We start from the raw sequence: 23,392 nt of genomic DNA on the forward strand, positions 1-23,392 counted from the left end.
TATTTTAATCATGCAGCTCACTTAAGAACAAATTAAAACAAATTACATGAACGGCCTGTCAAGAGGAAATTCACCACTTGAGGGAGGATAAAAAAGAAAAAACAAAAAAAACAAAAAACCTTCAACATGATGAAACATGACAGATATTATTTCAATCTCCTTTACATGTTAAATAGTTAAGTTTGTCTATTGAGCCGATCTGTGCACCATAAATGACAACAAAGGGTTAAAGATACACATTAAGATATCCTTGTCACCATAGAGGGCCAACACATGCCCTCATTTGGTTTTTGGGGTTGTTTTAATCCATCAGCTTACTGTGATCCCACTGTGTCTGTGTATTTTTTCTAAATCATTGCACTTCAAGGCCTTAGTCAAATGCGTTCTATATTTAGGCTAAAGCTAATAGAGAAACAAAAGCTGCTGCTGGTAGCAGCTTCACGGCAGCTTTTCAGCATTTGAGTTTTTAAAAGTCTTTTCTAATCTTTGTCTGTAAAACAAACACAATATTTCTATAAGGACCCCAAGGTTGTTCAAACATGTACCATAAGAGTGAAATGGCTCCCTGAATCCCCTCTGAGGCATCACAAGTTACATGACATAACAAGCCTGCTAGAGGGAATTAATCAAAACAAGAGGGGAAAGAAGTAGAAATCTATCACACAACATTCCACAATTATGATTGCTTATTGTGGTTTTATACAGCAGTCAACTTCAACACCATGAATCAACACAACATGGCTAACAATCTCCATAAAACATAATACATGGACAGAGTGATACAGTCCCACTCTGGGCACATCCAACACAAGATAAAGCAATGTGACAAATTTTCAAACTCACTGAAGAACCTAGTGGCATAACATCACATGATGCATTACTTACGATATCCACTACATATATACAAATACAACAGATAATAAAAAAAAACAAATTGCCAAAGTGATCATACCATGAAGATGTTTTTTTTTTTTGTAGAAATATTGCTGAATCTCTCAAAAGTTTCTTTTACTGAAAGCTCTATAGTAAACAGTATTTTATTATGCAATTGAACTGTCTTTTTATGCTGCAGTCAAGCAAGATTCACCATGTACATATTGCCATGTACACTCTTAAATGTTTGAAACTCAAATGACCATGGACAGGTTTACATCCTGTTGCGGAAGTCTTCTCCAAAGTCAATCATCTGTCTCAGTGCACACAGTATCAGTGAATCAGTGTTGTCATCTAAGCTGATTTCTGAGCTGTAGTTCTTCACAGGAAAGATGCGGTTCATTGGAATACCCAGCTTTGAACTGAATTCCTCCATCTAAGTTGAAAGAAACAACATTTCGGTTGACAAATGAATGTAAGGTGTTGACCTCGCGAGGTTTGTTTGCTCAAATACTGAGATCTTTTGACTGTAAAGATAAATTATATTCTAACTGAGGTTAGATTACCTCTGTACTATCTATCTATCTAGTCACCTTCAGAGACTCACCTTTGTCTTCAGGAGCTTACTGTGATAGACATTTTTTATACTTTTATTGACCTCAGGATAGGCTTTATCAATTTCGGTGAGAATAGCCACTTGGGGAATCCCTGCAGATACAGAACAGAAACCTACTCAGTCCTTTAATATGTTTTTCAGGGAATTTGGTAACATTCACAGAACCCAATGTGGCACCAAGACTGCACACACAAAGCAATAAACACCCTGATGTTTGCTCTTACCCATGTCACTGGCTGCTACTCTGATGTCCATCATCTTCCCAACGACTTCATCACTCAATAGAGATACTGCGTCAGCAGGTATGACACACACCAGAACATGAACTTTGTCATCCACAGTGGGGCAACTGTTGTAGCCTTGGTCTTCCTTTGACAGTGTAGATATAGGATTGAACTGGAAAACAATGCAAACTCCAGTTAAATAATGCTACTTGCATGTAAACAGAGGTTGAACTGGATTATTTGACTGAATGATGTCAAATAGAGTTGAAAGAATGCCGTAAGTTTACCTTGTAACCGTCTCTCACATGTCCGTTCATGGCCAGTTTGATGTCTTCTGCACGGACTCCTCCTCTTCCTCCTTTCTCAAGACCCATGATGTCATTGAAGATGAAAGGGTAAAAGGTCCTGGGGTTTCCTTTTTGGATTTTGTAGGTTGTGTACTGCAAAACACATATGGAGAAAAGTGCTGTTTTTATCACAATGTTGCCATCTGGTGGCCTTACACAGTTTGTAATTTGCACAATGATACTAGTTGCATCACTGCTATGAGCTGATCCAGTGTACTGTAATTATCTTTGGTGGTGCACAATACGTGGTAGTCAGTTATCACAGATGGTGCTTTGCCAAATTTTAAATTGTATGAAATACATAATGAAATAGGGATGGCTGTTGCTTAGTTAATCCACATAATCAAAAGTTATTTGTACTTTTTGGGTGAAACTGTGACCAGCAGAGGCTGCATCCACCAAAGCTGCATCCGTCATTCTGCCTTGCATGACATTGTTGACAGAGTTGATGAAACTGGACTTTCCAGCACCAACTGGCCCATGAAGCAGAATTCTGACCTGGGCTTCTTCGTTGTGAGGTTGATAAGCCTTCACATACTGCAGATCTCTGTCTTTGTCACTGTTCAGAAAAGAAAAGACTTAGATTAGATTTTAGACTTAAAATATGTTCACTTTAAATTTTACAAATGGTGCATACTGTATTTAATGGTTGGTTCTCAGTTGTCACAGACAACAACTGGCAAGTTAACCAGGATATTACTGAGATGGTAAAAATGTATTTATACTGTAGCCTTATTAACCTGCAACAAACAGTAAATACAGCCAACAAGGAAAGAAACAAAAAATATATTGTGTAGTTTCAGTTTTGTGTTAAGAAACAGAAACAGACATTAAGGGCACAGTGGCACCACACTGACTTCATGTTTACACTTACTCACCCCCATTGCATTTTCCTCCATGGTTCACTAAAAGCTGACAAGCAAATTTCACATGTTTAATAAGTCATAAGCGATGAAATAATTTTATCAGCATTATGCAGGCATTTATTTTCTATGAATGATAATTAATTAATAAAAATTTAATTTTGAACAATGTTGAGAATTTTTTGCCTATCTTACTAGGAGAAGGTGGGGGTGGGGGGGGTTGGGATGGTCTGTTTCCCATTGCTAAAAAGGAAGATAATTAGGAAATATGTAACGTGCAGTTCTTTGGCCTAATATTTAAAGAAAGATTTTATTTTTTGCCTTAAACCAACTGTTAACTTATCTTTGAGACTAAATATCTTGATAGTAAAGAGAGTGAATATTGCAAACTTGGACTGTAGGCTCATAATGCCCACAATGGGTTGTTCTAACTTCCAATATCAATGGTATAATTGACTCAATATGCTGCAACAGTGAAATATTTGCGTTTATTTGTTTGTGTATCTGTTTAATCCAAGTTTATGATGCCAAACTAAAATTACATTTTTTAGCTGAATCTAGGTATGACATTTTTTTTTTGTAAACTGAAACAGCAAAAACAGTGTAAAGTTGAAAGGACATTTCAGTTTCACAGTGTAAACAATAGTAGGCTATATTTTCCTATCAAACCTGAGGCTAAACATAATAGAAAATACATACCTCTATTGTTGTGGTACTGGAACAAAGTGGAGTTTCAAGTAATGATGCTGACTGAGATAAATGTTGCCTTTTATACCTTTCCTCTTTCTCTGCACATTTACTTTCACTGTGATAAACCATGTGACTTAAAATAAATCCAACACGTTTATTGTAGACCACTGTCACTGATCTGACTTTGTAAGCACTTTGTAACTCTTGTTTTGAAAAGTGCTGTATAAATAAAGTGTTGCTTACTTATAACACCCCCTCCTTTCATTTCATTCAATTGAGGATGATGCACTTTAAAATAACCCAATTATTAATTTATTTATTTAAAACTAGTGAAATATCACAGCAAAATGCCTACTTAATTTTGCAGACATTTGGAAGTTGTCTTCAGTAAATTACAAATATTACTTTGTACTAATGCAGGTAAAATTAGGCAATGAACCAGTTATGATCTGTAGTCCAACTTTTGTTACAAATCATTATTCACAAGTTAGTTAGTTATTGTTTGACAGCCTGTTTTGAACAACAGCGTCATGGTATTTTCTCTCTAACATCTAGGACAGGAGTACCAAGAGTACCAAGAGTCTGCAGGTTTTCATTCCAACCAAACACCAGCTGATTCAGTGATTAGTTCCTCCTCTCTGGTTGACATTGTGCTAATCAGCTGCTGTAGACTTTGGATGGAATGAAAACCTGCAGACTCTCACCCTCCATGGTACATGGTTGCTTTTCTCTGATCTGTAAGAAACGGTGCAGATATTTTACTATCACTTTTCTCTGAGACGTGATTTCCAGGAAACTGGCCTAATAGTGTCCTGTTGTAATGGTTGTTAATGATTATTTGACCTTGTAATGTCTATATACAATATGACTACACTAACATTATTCCAACATTATTACACTACAGTTAAAGCAGTACTGTAGGTTCATGGATGCAATTCTTAAAATTCTCTATGGTCAAGGCCCGTTGTTGTTCAGTCAATGATCTTCCATCTGTGCGTGATGGTGTGGAGACCCTGATGTATGCAGACGACACGGTCTTATATGCACACGGGAAAGACATTGAACAAGTTGCTGCCAAACTGTCATTAACAATGGAAAAAGTTGCAAAGTGGCTCAGTTACTCATGTCTCACTCTGAATATTGAGAAAACAGTGACCATGTATTTTTTGAATAAACAAAAACAAAGGTTTTTTCCAAATATTTATATAGATGGACAAAGATAACACATTTTTGAGGAGTTTAAATACTTAGGTGTTACTCTAGATTCCACTCTTACATTCAAAAGGCATATTAAAAAGATGTGCCATGTATTGAAATATAACATAGCTAACTTTAGACATATTAGGAATTCGTTAACAGTTGAAGCCTCTAAGACATATTTGAATGCAATGATTTTTTCTTATTTTCATTACTGCATATCATGTTGGTCTCAGGCAAACAAGACTGTCTTAAAACCAATTAGGTCACTTCATAAACAAGCCCTGAAAGTCCTGGACAGGAAATCACGACAGTATCATCATTGTGATATATGTGTTAAATATAAAATGTTAAGCTTTGACAACTCAATTTTGTATTCAGATGTCCATTTAGTGCATAAGATAATCCATAATGCTGCTCCTCCACCGTTGAAGAACTTTGTTCAGCTCTGCTCTGAGCAAATGAGCAGAGCTTCAAGGTCTGTTTCAAGGGGAGACTGTAGCGTCCCTAAACCAGGCTCTGCCTTTGCACAATCTGCTTTTTCTTTTAAAGCCATTAAAGAATGGAATGAGCTCCCTGTCAATCTGAAAACCTGCAAAGATTTCCATATTTTCTCCTGTGAAGTTAAAAAAATGGATTTTAAGTAACCAGTCTTGTCAGCATTAATTTGACATTTTGATGACCTGTTTTTATATCTTTGGATATATGCATGTAATACTTTGATATTTGTATTCTGCTTTGTATTTTTTCCTATGAAATGTGCTATTGTGTGTGTGTGTGTGTGTGTGTGTGTGTGTGTGTGTGTGTGTTTGTGTGCGCATATGCCTGCGTGGATGTCAGTAGGTTGTTGGTCCATTTGTAGTGGAGATGATAGGTTTTGCTCTGTGTTTTATTGTTTCTGTTCACCTGCCCAGGGACTACAGATGGAAATTAGCTAGCAGCTAAATCTGGTACAAAGCATCTTCTCTCTTTGTTTGAGATTAATGTATTTTGTGCATGGTCCCTGATATAAATAAACTCAATAAACTAAACTAAACTAAATTCATTGGTTACTCTGCACTCAAAGGTATTTATTTTCTTTCAGTTTCCTTTCTGTCACGTGATTTATTAGAAACTGGTCTCTTCTGAGGTAGCGGTCTAGTCTAGTGAGGAGGGAGACCAACACTCAACCAGAGGACCCAGGTTCAAACCACTGTGTCAGCAACAATCCACCCTGCTGAAGTGTCCTTGACCAAGACGCTGAATCTGCACTGTGTGCTCATGAGCTCAGGAAGATGCAAACTAAGAAAATAGCTTTACATGCACAACAGGGGGGATATCAGGTATAAGTTTACCTATTGATCCAATCTATGCACCACAACTGACAAACCAAAAATCCTTAACCCTTTTTGGTGATAAAAAGGATTTTTGGTTGGTAAGGATTTTTGGTTTGTCATACACATTAACAAAGGGGTGGGCTGGGGCTTTGATCAGCGATAGGGGTGGGGGTTTACTAATATTTATACTTAATCAGGGGTGGCTAGTCGGGGAGTTGAGAAGTAGTGGTAGGGGAAGAGAAGGGCCTTACTATGGGAGACAGGTTGATAGGATAAGACAGGGTGGATAGGATGTTTTTGGAATTTGGGTATTATGGGAGGGGAGAGGAGCTCTGGGAGACACATAGGGTATCTTTTTTAGTATTGTTATTAATAATTTTTATATTTAAAATGAGACAAGGGCCAAGACACTGATGTAATCCAGTGGCATTTTATGGTTTGAGAGAGAGAGTGCCGACTCCTGCAAACTTGATAAATCCTCGAAAATCCGAGTCGATCGGCATTAAATTTACTTCCGCATTACCAAACCTCACGAGATGGAGGTCGCGCGCTGTCGCACACACAAACCTCGCGCGGCCACGGTAGCCTCGTGAGGTTTGGTAATGCGGAAGTAAATTTAATGCCGATCGACTCGGATTTTCGTGAAATAATGGATCAAATTTTGTGTTTTTCGACTCAGAGCGATCGTCAGACGTCAGAAGACTTTAATTATACTACATGAGCTTTATGGAGTAATTTTATGGACATTTATTATCCTTTTTGAAGCAGAACGTCCAGCTCCCCATTCACTTCCCATTCACTGGAAGAAGCTCCTCCAGCAGCGAGCCTGGAGAACTCCAGGTAAGTTGTATGAAGAAAAAACACTCACACGAGTTTGTACTGGCATGAGAATGAGTAGATAATGACCGAATTTTAATTTTTGGGTGAACTATTCCTTTAAGGTCAAAAACCTGTGATGGCAAAACCCTGTAATAAATTAACTACTGTAACATACTGTATGCACAGTGTTCATAGAGGTCTATTAAAATTGCTATCTTGTAATACATTTTGTTTTTGTAACTCACATTTTCAGGGTTAGTTACCGCTTACACTGTCATTGAACATCCGGACAACATCCTTCCAGCCTACACATTGAGGTGAGGGACCCCATCGGGGACAAAGGAGCTGATCAGCGAGGCTAAAGAGTTGTCTCTTTAATACCACTGGAGATCAAGCTGCCTCATATTGTGTATGGCTGATAGGGGGTTTAGGGAAGATTAGCTACCTTTACTATTGTCCCTGTTTTATGTTTATTTTATAATTATTTGTAATCTGATTTTAATTTCATCCAATAATGACTTGTAGTTTATCATATTTACTCTTGCTAAATTCAATAAAATACTACATTGTAGTTAAATAGTAGTAGTAACAAACCCAAATCTGTGTGAAGCCTGACATCTAATGGTGAAAAGTAGGGTACTGAACTGGCCATCTGCTATTGGCTGGTCTTTGGTGCCAGGCGATGTCACCACCTGTTGTAGAAGGTGACATCACCTGGCACTCGAGTGATGTTGAGTTGCGTACTGATAATGTCTATTATCTATGTAAATGACATTGAGTCTATTTCCAACCAGGTGTCCTTCTGGGCACTGTATAGGGAGATCAAGCATAGATATTTTGCTATGTCAGAGTCTAGATACTAATAACTACTTGCAAACTCAAGTAAACCTTGGTGTTGTTGTGACACCTAACAAACCCAGAATATTCCCAATGATAATAGTTTAACAGACTTTTTTCACTAGCAATGCAAACCTATCTTCACTGTTTACACAGGACTCCATGTGATCAGAGAGCTCTACTATTTATGTCATGGCCAAATGTTGTGAGGCGACTCACCTTGATCCAGTGTAGTTCAATCCCATGGCATAAATCAATCCATGCAGCAGAATGATAATGGCTACACGCAATACTATCTCTACACTGAGGCAACAGCATGTTCATTAACTTGGACTATGTGGTCTAGATGTGTGGCTTTAGTCAGTGTTGTCAGAATGTACTCACAAAGAGACATTCAAAAATGTATCAGTATATGTTCTATATTCTATCATTAAAAACACTCTTAGTAACACAATATTGATGTTTGTGACTGGAAAAACATATAATGCTGGTAAAATGTAATAATCAAGGTAAGACAGAGAAAAGTAATTTGAGGGCAATGGACTACAATGTGATGATAGCAAAGACTTATTTAAGAGATGATCCAAGACAAATTGTTATATGTAGCGTAAAGTAAACATTTATTTTAAAACACGTTTCATTCTACATTTTCCATTTTAAATGGGTGAAACAATCTCAGGGGTATTAAGCATTACAAGACAGTCTCAGATTTGAAGAAGGCTAATCTAATGATTAGAAAAGACTTATCTTTTTACTGGAACACTAGCTTATGATAGGTGGGTGGTCTTCATCTCTAAGCAAATAATTATTAAACTTCCAATTGCGCTTTGTTGATGGTTTTGCTGAAAGAATTACAGAAAGGGATAAAGGGGCATGATCAGAAATAATAATACTCTGTATTTGGCAGTCAATAACGTTCTCAAGCATATACTTTGACAAAATAAAGTAATCTATTCTAGAGTAAGGATTGTGAGCTTTAGAATAGAACGTGCACTCTTGAGAGCCTGTATTCAGATGGTGCCAAACATCTACCAGTGCCAGAGAGCTCAGAAACTCATTGAAGGCAGATGAAAGGGATCTATCAGAAGGAAGAGGACTGCCAGAGTGAAGGGGGACAAAAGAAAAAACAAGACTAGACCTAGTGCCAGCCAGGCCTCCTCTTGGCTTTCGCACCCTAGTATAATACGTGTTCTGTACTGCCCTCTGCATTATAGTGATATACTTTAAGTGTGGTGGCCTGCAAAAACCCTTCACATGGTGAAAATCTGACATGTTTAATTTGTGATATGTTGATTTTGATTTACGATAGTTACGATATCACGTATACCACCATAACTGTGTGGGTCTTGACGCCACTTCTCGAGCAACTTTCAACAATGGGTAGTCAGTCAGTCAGTCAGTCAGCTACTTTCACTCTTCTAGGCCAGTCCCAGAGGCCCGGTAAAAAGAATACATGCACACACCAAAACAAAGAGAACATAGTAGTGTAGCATAGCATTGAGATCAATCACCTTTTTCTTGAGAGCATGGACCTCCTTGGTTAGCTCTCCAACTGCTTTTCCTTGTAAACCAGCTTCATCCTCAAGGGAGCTGATGCACTTCTCAGCATTCTCAATCCGATGCTGAGCGGCTTTAGAGTCTTTCTTCAACAGTTTGTCTAGATCATCAAATCCCTTTTGGAAAGTCTCTCTAACGCTCTGCATTTCAGAGAGCAGGTGACGGGCCTGATCAGGAGTTCCATCTGTGGATACCATAAAAGTGATGACCATCTCCTAACTGGTACCCTTGTACACAACAATATTCAATTCGTAGCAATTCTCAACATGGTGCATTCATTTAGAACAGTGATAAGGACTATGTCAGAGTTATGTGGTTATCTGAAATTAATCAACACCCCTCCAGCCAATCAGAATCAAGTATTCATCCAGGCCATTGTATAATAAATATGAATGGATGATATTCTGAGAACTGACTTTTTGTCATGTCATGTTTCCTCCAGCAAATTGAGCCATTTTTGAGGGAATATTGAGATTATTTTGATGTCTTTGGTATGTGGCAGTTGTAGGTCTACTGCTTTGAACCTGCATTTACATGCTTAGTGTAATATCACCTTGCTACATTTTGTAGCAATATGCTTAACAATCGAAGTAACATTGTAGGCTATTTTAAATAGCTGCTATTTCATGACTATTCATGTTAAATATCATTGCATTTTTAATTCCACTGCTTTTGACATTATTATCCCTATTGTAAAATATAAAATACTTTTTGTGGGGCCCCTTGAGTATTTTTAGCGCCCCTTAGATGAAACCCTTGCTCTGCCACTGTTCTTAAGTGTTTAAAAATCAAATGACCATGAATAGGTTTACATACTGTAGAAGAAGTCTTCTCCAAAGTCAATCATCTGTCTCAGTGCACACAGTATCAGTGAATCAGTGTCGTCATCTAAGCAAATTTCTGAGTTGTAGTTCTTCACAGGAAAGATGCAGTTCAGTGGAATACCCAGCTTTGAACTGAATTCCTCCATCTAAGATGAAAGTAACATTTCAGTTGACAAATTAATGCATAAAGTGTTGACCTCAGGAGGGTTTTTTTTTCTCAAATACTGAGATCTTTTGACTGTAAATATTTATAATTATATTCAATTATATTCTAACTGAGGTTAGATTATCTCTGTACAATGTATTACAAAATCACATTCAGAGACTCACCTTTGTCTTCAGGTGCTTACTGTGATAGACATTTCTTATACTTGTATTGACCTCAGGACAGGCTTCATCAATTCTGGTGAGAATAGCCAGTTGGGGAATCCCTGCAGATACAGAACAGAAACCTAATCAGTCCTTTAATATGTTTTTCAGACAGTTTGGTAACATTCACAGAACCCAATGTGGCACCAAGACTGCACACACAAATCAATAAACACCCTGATGTTTGCTCTTACCCATGTTACTGGCTGCTACTCTGATGTCCATCATCTTCCCAACGACTTCATCACTCAATAGAGATACTGCGTCAGCAGGTATGACACACACCAGAGCATGAACTTTGTCATCCACAGTGGGGCAACTGTTGTAGCCTTGGTCTTCCTTTGACAGTGTAGATATAGGATTGAACTGGAAAAGAATGCAAACTCCAGTTAAATAATGCTACTTGCATGTAAACAGAGTATGTGTTATGTATTTTTCTGTGAACAAAAAAGTATTTCATGCAAAACAGATCACAGAACTGGACTATTTGCCTGAATGATGTCAAACAGAGTTGAAATAATGCTGTAATTAGGGGTCCAAGCACATAGTGCTGGAACCTTATTGTATTTGCTGGAATTATTCTGCTTCTTTCTTTCTTTCTTTCTTTTTCTCCGGTAAAAGTATCTGCAGCTCAGAAACCGTAAGTCCTACAGCAACCATATTTGGCAGGTGGGCTCCTATGGCCCACCACTACTCAGGCAAGGCAGCCCATGCACATTGGCCAGATGGTGGCGCTATAACAAGCAACTTTACGTTTTGGCCAATAATTTCTGAACCGTGTGTCGTAGACTGAAAATTCTTGTGTTCCTAGATTCTTTGGAATGTGCTGAGTCCAACCCATATATCACTTTCAATGTCCACTATATTGCATTGTCCGCCATTTTGAATTATTTAAGGAACACTTTTTTTGCAACTCCTCCTAGGCCAGGGGTTCTCAACCTTTTCTACTTCAAGGCCCACCTATTCATACTTGTAACGGGCCAGGGCCCATTAAAAAAAAAGATCCTAAATTATTTTGGCTAATCTATTCTATTCTAATAATCTAATCTAATAATCTATTCTAAGTGTATTAATGAACTACAACACCACTCCCTGTTAAACAGGCGGGAGCCCTCGAATTAAATAAATACAATAAAAACAAACAGGTTCTTTAAAATTGTATGGGTGTGCCAGAAGCCAACATAAAACCATAAAAGGAGGGCATTCTCAGTCAAAAGGGATTTATTATACAAAAGTGGAGTCTGGCCTATTAACACAACAAGAACTAATGATTCAATAATTGCCACAGCAAACAAGGAAGTAATTAAAACCAGGAAGTGCACTCAAAACAAGTGGATAGAAAACCACTCAAAGAAACATGCATAAATAAGATCACTGTGAATCAATTAATAATTCAAAATAATAAATAAAATAATAGAATGAACAAAATGAAGAATAGTTAGTTAGTTAATCAATAGAATAAGGATGATTAAATTTTATAATCTATGGCAGGAGAGTTAAAAATGAAGAACAGGTAGGGATGCAAATTTTCAGAAATTTCCTTAATCGGTCATCGGTCACGTTAATGACCAATTAATCGATTAATCATTAAGTAAAAAACAGCTTTTGACAGAGAAAATAGAAAATAGAAAATGCGTGTTTTTACACCTGTCTTTAGGCCTACTCAACAAGTTACTCAACTAAGCATAATTCAAAAGAGTCGGGACCCCCGACAACGGACGTCAGTGTTTCCCACAGGCTGAAAATGTTTCTTTAGGGTTAATTACTTTAAATTGTCTTTACATTGTGTCCAACGGAACCCAACTGGCGGAATATGCAATGAAGTCTCTGCACTGCACTCATGTTAACTTTCTGAGTGTTGAGCAGCGTTAGAATTGTCCGATTGAAAAGTATCAAGTTACTCTTTACCGTTACAACACATGCGAGTTCGGAGAAATTGTGGAATTTTATATTTTTTTACGAACGTTTTCGGAACAGGAGACGGACTGTCAGGTTGAGTACAGAGCTACTGCATCGCCAAACGACAGATATGACGTGATGCGCACATTAGACGCATTACAGAGCGATTTAGATCAATTTCTATACATTGATTAACTGTTTATGTTGTGCCGGCCGTGCCGATATTGTGGCGCTGTCACAGTTTATGTATTGGAAACAATGACACGACAATCTACTGGTTTATTTAAGAATAAGAGCGTATCTACGTGGTCAGGGATGAGTCCAGTGCGCAGCCTGGTGACAGTCAGTCCATCCGTTGAAACACACGCAAAAAGTGAGCTTCAACTTGAAAACATTTCGCAGCCCACTAGAGGGCGCTCACGGCCCACACATGGGCCGCGGCCCAGTGGTTGAGAAACACCGTCCTAGGCCATTCATCCAATTCACATGAAACTTGGTGTGGAGAATCTTGGGGCCGTCCTCTTTCAAAGTTGCATAAAGGTTATTGATAGGTCAAATGGTTTGGCTTTTATCAACCAATAAACTTTTAACGAAACACGCCATAACACTAAATTGGCCATAACTCATTAACCTTTCATCTAATCAAGCCAAAATTTTAAACACGTTGAGAAGTGTTGTATGAACACACCCCCAAAAGCATTTTGAGCTGTACCACTAGTGGGTGCTACAAATGCAAAAAAGTTCATATCTCATATGTAGCGATACCAGGGAGACATTTGCAGAAAGCCCACAACATTTCTGTTGTTTTCTTGAATCAACACCAAATGGCCTATCACAACAAGTGGCCATAAAGGTGTCGAACTGACACAGTCCATGGCTCAAGGAGTTGAGTCTATGCCAGCCAGAGATGTCTCCACAGGACAGCTCAGGAAATTAACGACAGGATACCAACCCGGCGAAGAGCTTTGAAACTCACACATTCCACAATTAACGACCTTTATCTTTCAGCCATCAGGAGGAGAAGGACTCAAGAACTCAGGAATACTAATGAACTATACAATCACACATCCATACTTCTCACACATCTGAATATAGGGAATCACCCTCCTTTCTTCATTTGGAGTACCAGACTGTTCTGGTCAGAAGGGACAGTCACCATTGGGTGAGAACGGGAATACACACCGTGTCAATACGAAGGAATCGATGACTGCTGTTGACACTATCCAGAGTCTCATCACTACCCCCTCTCTGAATCAGGACAGTCATAAATCTCTTCCCTTTTCACATTCCTTTAAAACCTACTTTCAACTATATTTTCCCAATGTCTTTAATGGATCTATTTTGTAGTTCGAAGTATACTAGATGTGTTAACTATAGGCCCATATATATGTTGAAGATGTTCAATAGCTAAAGTTGCATGCATAGACCATGATGTGTTAAATGATTGAATTGTTTCAGATATTCATCCAGAGACACTCTCCTATTTCCATGGTCCTACACTGCCACCTTGTGGTCATTTATAGCAACGACATGTCAGTATAAAATGTCAGTGCGTCCAAATGTCTTAAATGATTAAATTGTTTTTCTCATATTGATCACGCAGTTAGAGACACAAGTTACATATATGAGTTAACTTGGTGAAGACTTTATAGTCACAGACTGTACCAGGAAGGTTTATTTGATGTCCTTATATTGATGTGCTAGCTATATAAGTTTGAATGTAAGTTGACAGGTTTTTATTATTTCGATCAATTGACAACAGTAATTGGTGGAGATGTAAAATACCGACATATTATTTTAAAAGGAATCTTTATTAAGATCACTTAGTAATAGATCCCAAAATAAAATAGACTAGAGGAATGATTCCTCTTGCATTCCTTTCCCCCCTCCCTCTCAGTTCGGGGTGAAATCGTCTCAAACAAAGAAATTAATTTGTAAACAGAAAAAGAGCGCGAAGCGTGATTTGCATGGCAAACCACGCCTGAGAATTCAAAGAGCTATAAAATGTTCTTATCTGGGTTTTCAGACAGTTCAACCTTCCGCCCTCGCCAAGAAACCTGCTGAAGCCAAGACCAACAATTTAGCTACAATTCGACTTTAGCTAAAACTTAGAGTTTGAACCTGGAGTTAGAGACGTCTTCTCCAGATGAACTTAAGAATCGCGTACAAGAAGTTTGAACCTCGCGTCTAATAGTTAAGAAGTTATCAACGCTCGGCCAAGCGAAGATCATTTTCGAAGCTATTTAGGAACGAGATCATTTAGTTTATAACAGTTAGCAGAGCTAGAAACGTCAACTCTTCCAAGACCAGCAGTCAAACACTGGTTCAACATCGCCGCAGTGTTCCACATCCAGAGAGGCCTGTTGTCTACAGCTGTGAAAAGCCGGTAGCGCTGCTTGCCTCGACGTGACGATAACACATCAGAGACCAGCTGTTCCAGCGTCTGCCGTTGCCAGGTAACCGGCCAAGCCGAGCCCGTCTCTCCGAGCTCAGCGGGACCAGACAACCCGACCGGCAGGACTTCCCAACTGAACAAAGTAGGCTCTGATTATCCACGTCTTTGCTGCTGAGAGTTGATGCAAAAGTTTAGATTCAAATTATTTAAATAGATCAGGAAAAGTTAGGCTTTTATAGTCTAGTCGCCCCGTAGCTTTCCGCCTCGTTTCTCTGGTTGATTGATCCATACATACCTCCATTTACTGCTGCCAATTCTTATTCCCATATTTCATTATCATTTCCCTTTCATTCTTAATTTGTTTCATTGCATTTCATGTCTATTTTTAGTTTATAGTTTCCGTGCTTCATTCTGGTGATTAATATACGTGCCTTATATATTGCTTATCTCATTGAATTTGTTATGCTTGTATAGTTAAATAAATATTCCCATTTATTACAGAGAAGTTGTTATGTGTTTCCTTACTTGCAGAGTAAAGTAATCCCTGTATTGAAAAGATTTCACAATCTTTAGACTGATGACTGATTAGTATAAGTAAAGGTCCTTCATCTAGGAAGGTGGTGCCCCTTACGAGTGTAAATTGATATCTTTATCAAAGTTTCATATTTTCATACCTTTACTAAATTCTAGATTTGATAATTTCGACTCTACACGCTACACATAATTGACCGCATAGATTTTTATGAACATTTTTACACATGTTCTAGGATGATGTCCAAGTCGATCCATGAAATTTGGTCATTACTGATGAAAGTGGGCGTGGCTTATTGCATAGTAACCAAATCTTCATTGGTATTAAAGTCACAACTTCAAAAATTCATTAAAAATCAGCTGTATGTCCTAGAGAGCTGAAATTTTCAGGACATGTTGGCTGAAGTGAGATAAATCTTTTGTACACTGGTATCTACCCCCGATTCTGACGTCGCCCCCCTGTTTATAAAAACTGACTGTGATCCCACAGTGTTGTCCTCCTAAACCGTACATTACAGGAAAAAAACAACATGATTTTTGAAATCGTCATATCTTAATTAGTCAACAGCCCAAAAATTATAATGATATCTTGAAAACTGAGCGCACAGTAGATGGAAATGTGCAGCTGCAAATAGTTTGATAAATTGACAATGTGATATGTTCAAGATAGTTTGATCAATCTTCATCAAACTAAATACAAATGATGTCTGGACTCTCAAGATGATGTCTGTAAAGCCATGTGTAAATTGATTAATGTGGCGCGCTAGTACAGTTATAATATTCTTTCTGAGGCTTTCAATATGGTTTGGACTAGCGCCTGTGACCTATCACTTGTCCCTTTGTTTTGTTTCCCCATTGTGGCACACACCAAAGTGGAAGTTGGCAGAGTGGTAAAGTTCAGGTCTTTGGACCGCGAGGTTGTGAGTGCAAGTCCCTCATGGACTTTGACCATTTTGAAGTTTCATGAAAAGTACATCAACACTAAATCACACAGTGCAAAAAACTCAAAGCAGGTGTTTGACATCATCTGTCAATGGCAAAATACCTGAATGTCATCACTGATTGGGGTGTGGCCAGACGTTTCAACCCATAGAGATCAGTGCAGCAGCAGTTTTCTGGCCCATGTGACTTAGTATTCTTTTATTTGTTAATGGAGAGTACTACAATGTTCTATAAAGTGATTAGCACTGTCAGTCTGTCAATCATAGGCTGCAGTATCACACTACTTCTCTGTTTAGTTTCTTCTCACTAAACCTATAACAGGCGTTTGGCTCAGTAGGTAAAGCATCAGCCTTTCATGTGGAAGGTTGTGGGATCAAATTCAGACTTGTCTTTTCCAAAGCCTTTAGTCATCAAGGACAAATAATAGAAAGTTTGGCCGTTGTGAACAACTCCAGCAATGTGGTTGCAATGAAAAGATAAACTTGACAGAAGTCACGGGCCAACACAAAAGCCGCTGTTAGACTGTGTGTTCAATCTTCACAACATGTCAGTTTTTGTGTGTGTCTTTCTACCTTCTGTAATGTTTTGTCTATCTGTCTGTCTTATCAAATTGTGCTTGGACCTCGCAATCGCCGCTTGCGGCTATATTTTTACCTTGTAACTGTCTCTCACATGTCCCCTCATGGCCAGTCTGATGTCTTCCACACGGACTCCTTTGTTAGTCTCTTTCTCAAGACCCATGATGTCATTGAAGATGAAAGGGTAAAAGGTCCTGGGGTTTCCTTTTTGGATTTTGTAGGTTGTGTACTGTAAAACACATATGGAGAAAAGTGCTGTTTTTATCACAATGTTGCCATCTGGTGGCCTTACACAGTTTGTAATTTGCTCAATGATACTAGTTGCATCACTGCTACGAGCTGATTCAGTGTACTGTAATTATCTTTGGTGGTGCACAATACATGGTAGTCAGTTATCACAGATGGTGCTTTGCCAAATTTTAAATTGCATGAAATACATAATGAAATAGGGATGGCTGTTGCTTAGTTAATCCACATAATCAAAAGTTATTTGTACTTTTTGGGTGAAACTGTGACCAGATGCTGAATCCACCAAAGCTGCACCCGTCATTCTGCCTTGCATCACACTGTTGACAGAGTTGATGAAACTGGACTTTCCAGCACCAACTGGCCCATGAAGCAGAACTCGGAGATGTTGGGCCTCTTCGTTGTGAGGTTGATAATCCTTCACATACTGCAGATCTCTCTCTTTCTCACTGTTCAGTAAAGAAAAGACTTAGATTAGACTTTAGAATTAAAATATGTTTACTTTCAGTTTTATTTACAACAAACAGTAAATGCAGCCAACAAGGCAAGAAACAACAAATTGTCTTGTGCAGTTTCAGTTTTGTGTTAAGAAACAGAAACAGACATTAAGGGCACAGTGGCACCACACAGACGTTATGTTTACACTTACTCACCCCCATTGCATTCTCCTCCATGGTTCACTTAAAGCTGACAAGCAAATTGCATGTTGATTAAGACGTAAGCATGTTTTAAATAAATAAGTTTATCAACATTATGCAGCCATTTGTTGTCTGTGAATGATAATTAGTTAATAAAAATTGAATTTTGAACATTGTTGAGAATTTTTTGCATATCTTACTAGGAGACGGTGGGGGGGGGCGGGGGTGGGGGGGGTTGGGATGGTCTGTTTCCCATTGCTAAGAAGGAAGATAATTAGGAAATATGTAACGTGCAGTTCTTTGGCCTAATATTTAAAGAAAGATTTTATTTTTTGCCTTAAACCAACTGTTAACTTATCTTTGAGACTAAATATCTTGATAGTAAAGAGAGTGAATATTGCAAACTTGGACTGTAGGCTCATAATGCCCACAATGGGTTGTTCTAACTTCCAATATCAATGGTATAATTGATTCAATATGCTGCAACACTGAAATGTTTGTTTATTTGTTTATGTATGTTTAATCCAAGTTTATGATGATTATATAATTATGTGTATAGTCTATTTTTTAGTTGAATCGGTGTATGAAAAAACATTTTAGTAAATTGAAATAGCAAAAACAATGTAAAGTTGAAAGGAAACTGAAAGTATAATTTTCGAAGATAACTAAAACTAACTAAAATTGCCATGTACACTCTTAAATGTTTGAAACTCAAATGGCCATGAATAGTTTTACATACTGTAGAAGAAGTCTTCTCCAAAGTCAATCATCTGTCTCAGTGCACACAGTATCAGTGAATCAGTGTTGTCATCTAAGATGATTTCTGTGTGGTAGTTCTTCACAGGAAAGATGCAGTTCACTGGAATACCCAGCTTTGAACTGAATTCCTCCATCTAAGATGAAAGAAACACATTTCAGTTGACAAATTAATGCACAAGGTGTTGACCTCAGGAGGGTTTTTGTGCTCAAATACTGAAATCTTTTTACTATAAAGATCAATTATATTCTAACTGAGGTTAGATTATCTCTGTACAATGTATTACAAAATCACCTTCAGAGACTCACCTTTGTCTTCAGGAGCTTACTGTGATAGACATTTCTTACACTTTTATTGACCTCAGGACAGGCTTCATCAACTCTGGTAAGAATAGCCAGTTGAGGAATCCCTGCAGATACAGAACAGAAACCTAATCAGTCCTTGAATATGTTTTTCAGGCAATTTGGTAACATTCACAGAACCCAATGTGGCACCAAGACTGCACACACAAAGCAATAAACACCCTGATGTTTGCTCTTACCCATGTTACTGGCTGCTACTCTGATGTCCCTCATCTTCCCAACGACTTCATCACTCAATCGAGATACTGCATCAGCAGGAATGACACACACCAGAACATGAACTTTGTCATCCACAGTGGGGCAACTGTTGTAGCCTTGGTCTTCCTTTGACAGTGTAGATATAGGACTGAACTGGAAAACAATGCAAACTCTAGTTAAATAATGCTACTTGCATGTAAACAGAGTATGTGTTATGTATTTTTCTGTGAACAAAAAATATTTCATGCAAGACAGATCACAGAACTGGATAATTTGCCTGAATGATGTCAAACAGAGTTTAAATAATGCTGTAATTTTACCTCGTAACCATCTCTCACATGTCCCCTCATGGCCAGTCTGATGTCTTCCACACGGACTCCTGTATTAGTCTCTTCCTCAAGACCCATGATGTCATTGAAGATGAAAGGGTAAAAGGTCCTGGGGTTTCCTTTTTGGATTTTGTAGGTTTTGTACTGTAAAACACATATGGAGGAAAGTGCTGTTTTTATCACAATGCCATCTGGTGGCCTTACACAGTTTGTAATTTGCTCAATGATACTAGTGGCATCACTGCTATGAGCTGATTGTAATTATCTTTGGTGGTGCACAATGCATGGTAGTCAATTATCTCAAATGGTTCTTTGCCAAGTTCTATTTCGCATAGGCTTCGCTATTGGTATAGGCTTCGCTATTGGTTTACCCATGGCACGCAAAGCTGTTAGAACGCTACGCCTATGCTCATAGAACTTGAGTTACAATACTTAACTATCGTTTTAAATTGCATGAAATACATAATGAAATAGGGATGGCCGTTGCTTAGTTAATCCACACAATCAAAAGTTATTTGTACTTTTGTGGTGAAACTGGCACCAGCAGATGCTGAATCCACCAAAGCTGCACCCGTCATTCTGCCTTGCAAGACACTGGTGACAGAGTTGATGAAACTGGACTTTCCAGCACCAACTGGCCCATGAAGCAGAATTCTGAGATGTTGGACCTCTTCGTTGTGAGGTTGATAATCCTTCACATACTGCAGATCTTTGTCACTGTTCAGTAAAGAAAAGACTTAGATTACATGTACTTACACTTACTTAAAGTTAACCAGGATGTTATTGACAGTAAAAATGTATTTATGTTATCTAGATCAAAGAGTAAATAAAGCCAACAAGGCAAGAAACATCAAATTATTCTTGTGCATTTTCAGTTTTGTATTAAGAAACAGAACTTTACGTTTACACTTACCTCAATTGCATTTTCCTCCATGGTGCACTTAGAGCTGACATGACGTAAGTAATATTTTATTGGTTAGGGTTATAGGGTTATCTTCAGCCAAGCATTTGGAATTTCCTGTGAATGATATCAATCAAAATTGAATTTTGAACAATGTTAAGATTTTTTTTTGTGCATATCTTACTAAGAGAAGTTTGGGGGGAAGTCTGGATTCTATTCCTCCCATTGTTAAAAAGTAAAATAATTAGGGAATATGTCACGTTAGGAGCCATTTCTTGTGAGGGCATGTTTTTAGTTATATTTTGTATCTCTTGTATAGAATTATTGATTGGATATTGCAAAAACATTTACTTGTGTATCCTGTAGTCAATTCAATTCAAGGGGGCGTTATTGGCATGACAGTTGTACAACAATATTGCAAAAGCATTGAAAAAGGAATATCATCCTTCCTCCCTGAATCAGTGTGTGTGAGTGTGAGTATTTCTGTACGTCATTAGTGAAACATCTGGGTTGCAGCTCCCACATCCAGATCCTCCACTGCGGAGTGAGTATCAGTTTGTCTGTATCTATGTAATTAGTGTTTGTGTAAAAACCAAATAATATTAACAAGATGGGAATTTAGACAAATAAAATAATATAAAAAATGAATGGAATAAATAAGTAAAAATACACAAATAGAAATTAGAAATAAGAGGATGCGAGGCAAGTAAGTAATGCAGGTTAATATACATAGTAAATAAGAGATAGGATGTGACATGGACAAAAAATAAACAAACAAATAGCAAACAGAAAAAGCTTCTACACTTCGTTTTTTCCTCTTCAAGTACTACTGGCAGTTTTAAATCATTGGAAAGCAATATGTTTCTGAAATAGTAGTATTTATCTGTAATTTCATACTTTTGGAATTCAAATAAAAAGTGAAATTCTGTCTCTATCTCATGCAGTTCACAATGTTGATGTAATCTCAATTCTGTGGGCATCCAAGATTTTTGATACCTTCGTCTTTCAGTCTCAAGGGTTTGGTGACTGAGTCTTAATTTACATAGTATTCTCCTTTCTTTTATTTTGGATGCTTTGATACTTTGCCAATTTAATTTCACGATCTAGGGTGCATACATTTCAGCCTCTTTGTTAGATGCAATGCCATCTTTCCATTCTGCAAAGTATGCATTTGCCAGGCAACCCGACCTCGCCGACTTCGTCTCTCCGACCTTGGCGATCTCCTGAATAACTTCCCTGAGGAACTTGCATCACTCCATTTACTGTTGCCAATTATTATTCCTAATTTTCCATATTTCCATATTTCATTCATCTCATTGATTGCATTATTGTGTCTAGTAGGTAGTTGAATAAATATTTCCATTTATTGCAAAGACGTTTGTTCTGTTTCCTTTTCTGCAGAGAAAAGTAATCCTTGAACTGAAAATATCAAAATTATCAGATTAATGACTGATTATTATAACCAAGTATTATTTATTTATCATTATAACCTCGAAAGAGGTGGTGCCCCCTATGAGTGTAAATTAATATCTCCATCAAAACCTTATATTCTCATATCTTTTCTCAATTCTAAACAATTCTTTGCAAAAACCCACCTTAACCCCCTGTTCACAACAACCAGCACTATTTTCCTCTTCAAGTGAAGCAGAAAAGTAACACCAGTTTTGAAAACTGACATTGAAATAGAAAATTAAAATAGCAAAATAAGAAACTACTTCATAAAATAATTGAATCTTGTCATGTTGAGTGTCATTTAATCCTTAAAACTATATTTTCTTCAGTTATTCAATGCATTCATCACTACATGGAAAAAAAACCCACTCCAAAACATTTCAGTTTCACAATGTAAACAATAGCACATATTCTATTTTCCTACCACACCTGAGGATAAACATCATAGAAAATCCATACCTGTGTTTTGTGGTACCGGACCACAGTGGAGCTTCAAGTAATGATGCTGACGAGAGAAAGTGAGCGTTTTATACCATCCCACTTTCTCTGCACTTTCACTTTCACTATGATAAACCATGTGACTTAAAAGAAATCCAACACAGTTTCTTGTAGACCATCATTTAACTGCTAATCAGCTGCTGTAGACTTTGCATGGAATGAAAACCTGCAGACTCTCACCCTCCATGGTACATGGATGCTTTTCTCTGATCTATGAGAAACAGTGCAGACATTTTACTTTTCTATGAGATGTGATTTCCAGGAAACTGGCTAATAGTGTCTTGCTGTAATGGTTGTTAATAATCATTTGACTGTTTATATACAATATGACTAAACTAATATTATTCCAACATTATTACAAAATATGATTACAACTAAACCAGTTGGTTCATGGATGCAATTCCTAAAATTCTCTATGAATTTGCGAAAATTGGTAGAAATGTTGCAAGGACAACCAACATAATGTTCTTTAGCCACTGTGAGCTGAGTTCTCTCAGCACATTTCCTTTTCTTCCTCCCCTGTTGTTTTTGAATTAAAGGAATAGTTCACCCAAAATTGAAAACTCTATCATTATCTACTCACCCTCATGCCAGCTGAAACACAGGTGAAGTTTGTTTGTCCATATAACACACAGGGAGGTTGCCAGCACGACTCCGTAGCATCCTTCTCTAAAGCAGTTCTTTAGAGTTTATTATTGCTTGATATGTTAATCCCTTGTTTAACAAATTACAAATTCGCCAGTTATTGCTGAATCGTATCTCCCCTCAATTCAATGCACATCACGTTTATCATTAGAATTCAATCCATAGAATCAATGACATGATTTCTGAGTGGAAAGACCCTTCAAAGTACCAGTATATATACAAAGTCACAATTAAATGAGTGAATAACCATATTCAGTGTTCAAAAAAGTTCTGATCATTATTTAAAAAATGCAGTAGAGAACGTAGGACTATAACAGTCCACAGATCTGCAGCTAGGACTGTGACGACCCTCCCGCTCTGCCGGCTGCTGCTCTGTGTGTCTTGTCTGTCCTGTAGGCCTGGTGGCATCACTGCTACGAGCCTGGTAGGCGGGATCGTCGTCAGCACTGATGGAGTGCACCTGGGCTTGGTGTACTCCCTGGGCTTTAA

The 23,392-nt window shown here is 37.8% G+C and overlaps 2 protein-coding genes across 4 annotated transcripts in view; both read right to left on the bottom strand.

The window, feature by feature from the left end:
• Nucleotides 1–981: 981 nt before the first annotated feature.
• The window catches only part of LOC144537850 (interferon-induced protein 44-like), a 48,271-nt gene continuing 25,860 nt past the window's right edge, over nt 982–23,392 (bottom strand). The window contains exons 3-8 of the mRNA XM_078284476.1: nt 2,939–2,972; nt 2,421–2,619; nt 2,001–2,153; nt 1,714–1,885; nt 1,481–1,581; nt 982–1,309 (exon numbers count right to left, since the gene is read on the bottom strand). Coding sequence (XP_078140602.1) covers nt 1,148–1,309; nt 1,481–1,581; nt 1,714–1,885; nt 2,001–2,153; nt 2,421–2,619; nt 2,939–2,972 — 821 coding nt within the window. The 3' untranslated portion in view covers nt 982–1,147. The remainder of the gene's footprint in view (nt 1,310–1,480; nt 1,582–1,713; nt 1,886–2,000; nt 2,154–2,420; nt 2,620–2,938; nt 2,973–23,392) is intronic.
• LOC139922479 (interferon-induced protein 44-like) lies at nt 8,455–22,245 on the bottom strand. 3 transcript variants are annotated; one of them, XM_078284474.1, is made up of 8 exons: nt 22,220–22,245; nt 20,321–20,425; nt 19,929–20,124; nt 19,399–19,551; nt 19,060–19,231; nt 10,494–10,594; nt 10,156–10,309; nt 8,455–9,523 (listed from the first exon to the last, which is right to left on the bottom strand). In XM_078284474.1, exons 2-8 carry the CDS (start codon nt 20,359–20,361, stop codon nt 9,201–9,203), a joined length of 1,140 nt encoding a protein of 379 aa, XP_078140600.1. In that variant the 5' UTR covers nt 20,362–20,425; nt 22,220–22,245; the 3' UTR covers nt 8,455–9,200. The 3 variants fall into 3 exon arrangements, with proteins under 3 accessions (XP_078140600.1, XP_071769110.2, XP_078140599.1); XM_071913009.2 differs by lacking the exons at nt 19,060–19,231; nt 19,399–19,551; nt 19,929–20,124; nt 20,321–20,425; nt 22,220–22,245 and adding exons at nt 10,727–10,898; nt 16,954–17,106; nt 17,374–17,572; nt 17,777–17,804; XM_078284473.1 differs by lacking the exons at nt 19,060–19,231; nt 19,399–19,551; nt 19,929–20,124; nt 22,220–22,245 and adding exons at nt 10,727–10,898; nt 16,954–17,106; nt 17,374–17,572 and having other exon boundaries at nt 8,473–9,523; nt 20,321–20,376.

The sequence above is a fragment of the Centroberyx gerrardi genome, chromosome 7 (assembly GCF_048128805.1).
Source record: "Centroberyx gerrardi isolate f3 chromosome 7, fCenGer3.hap1.cur.20231027, whole genome shotgun sequence".
Lineage (NCBI taxonomy): Eukaryota > Metazoa > Chordata > Actinopteri > Beryciformes > Berycidae > Centroberyx > Centroberyx gerrardi.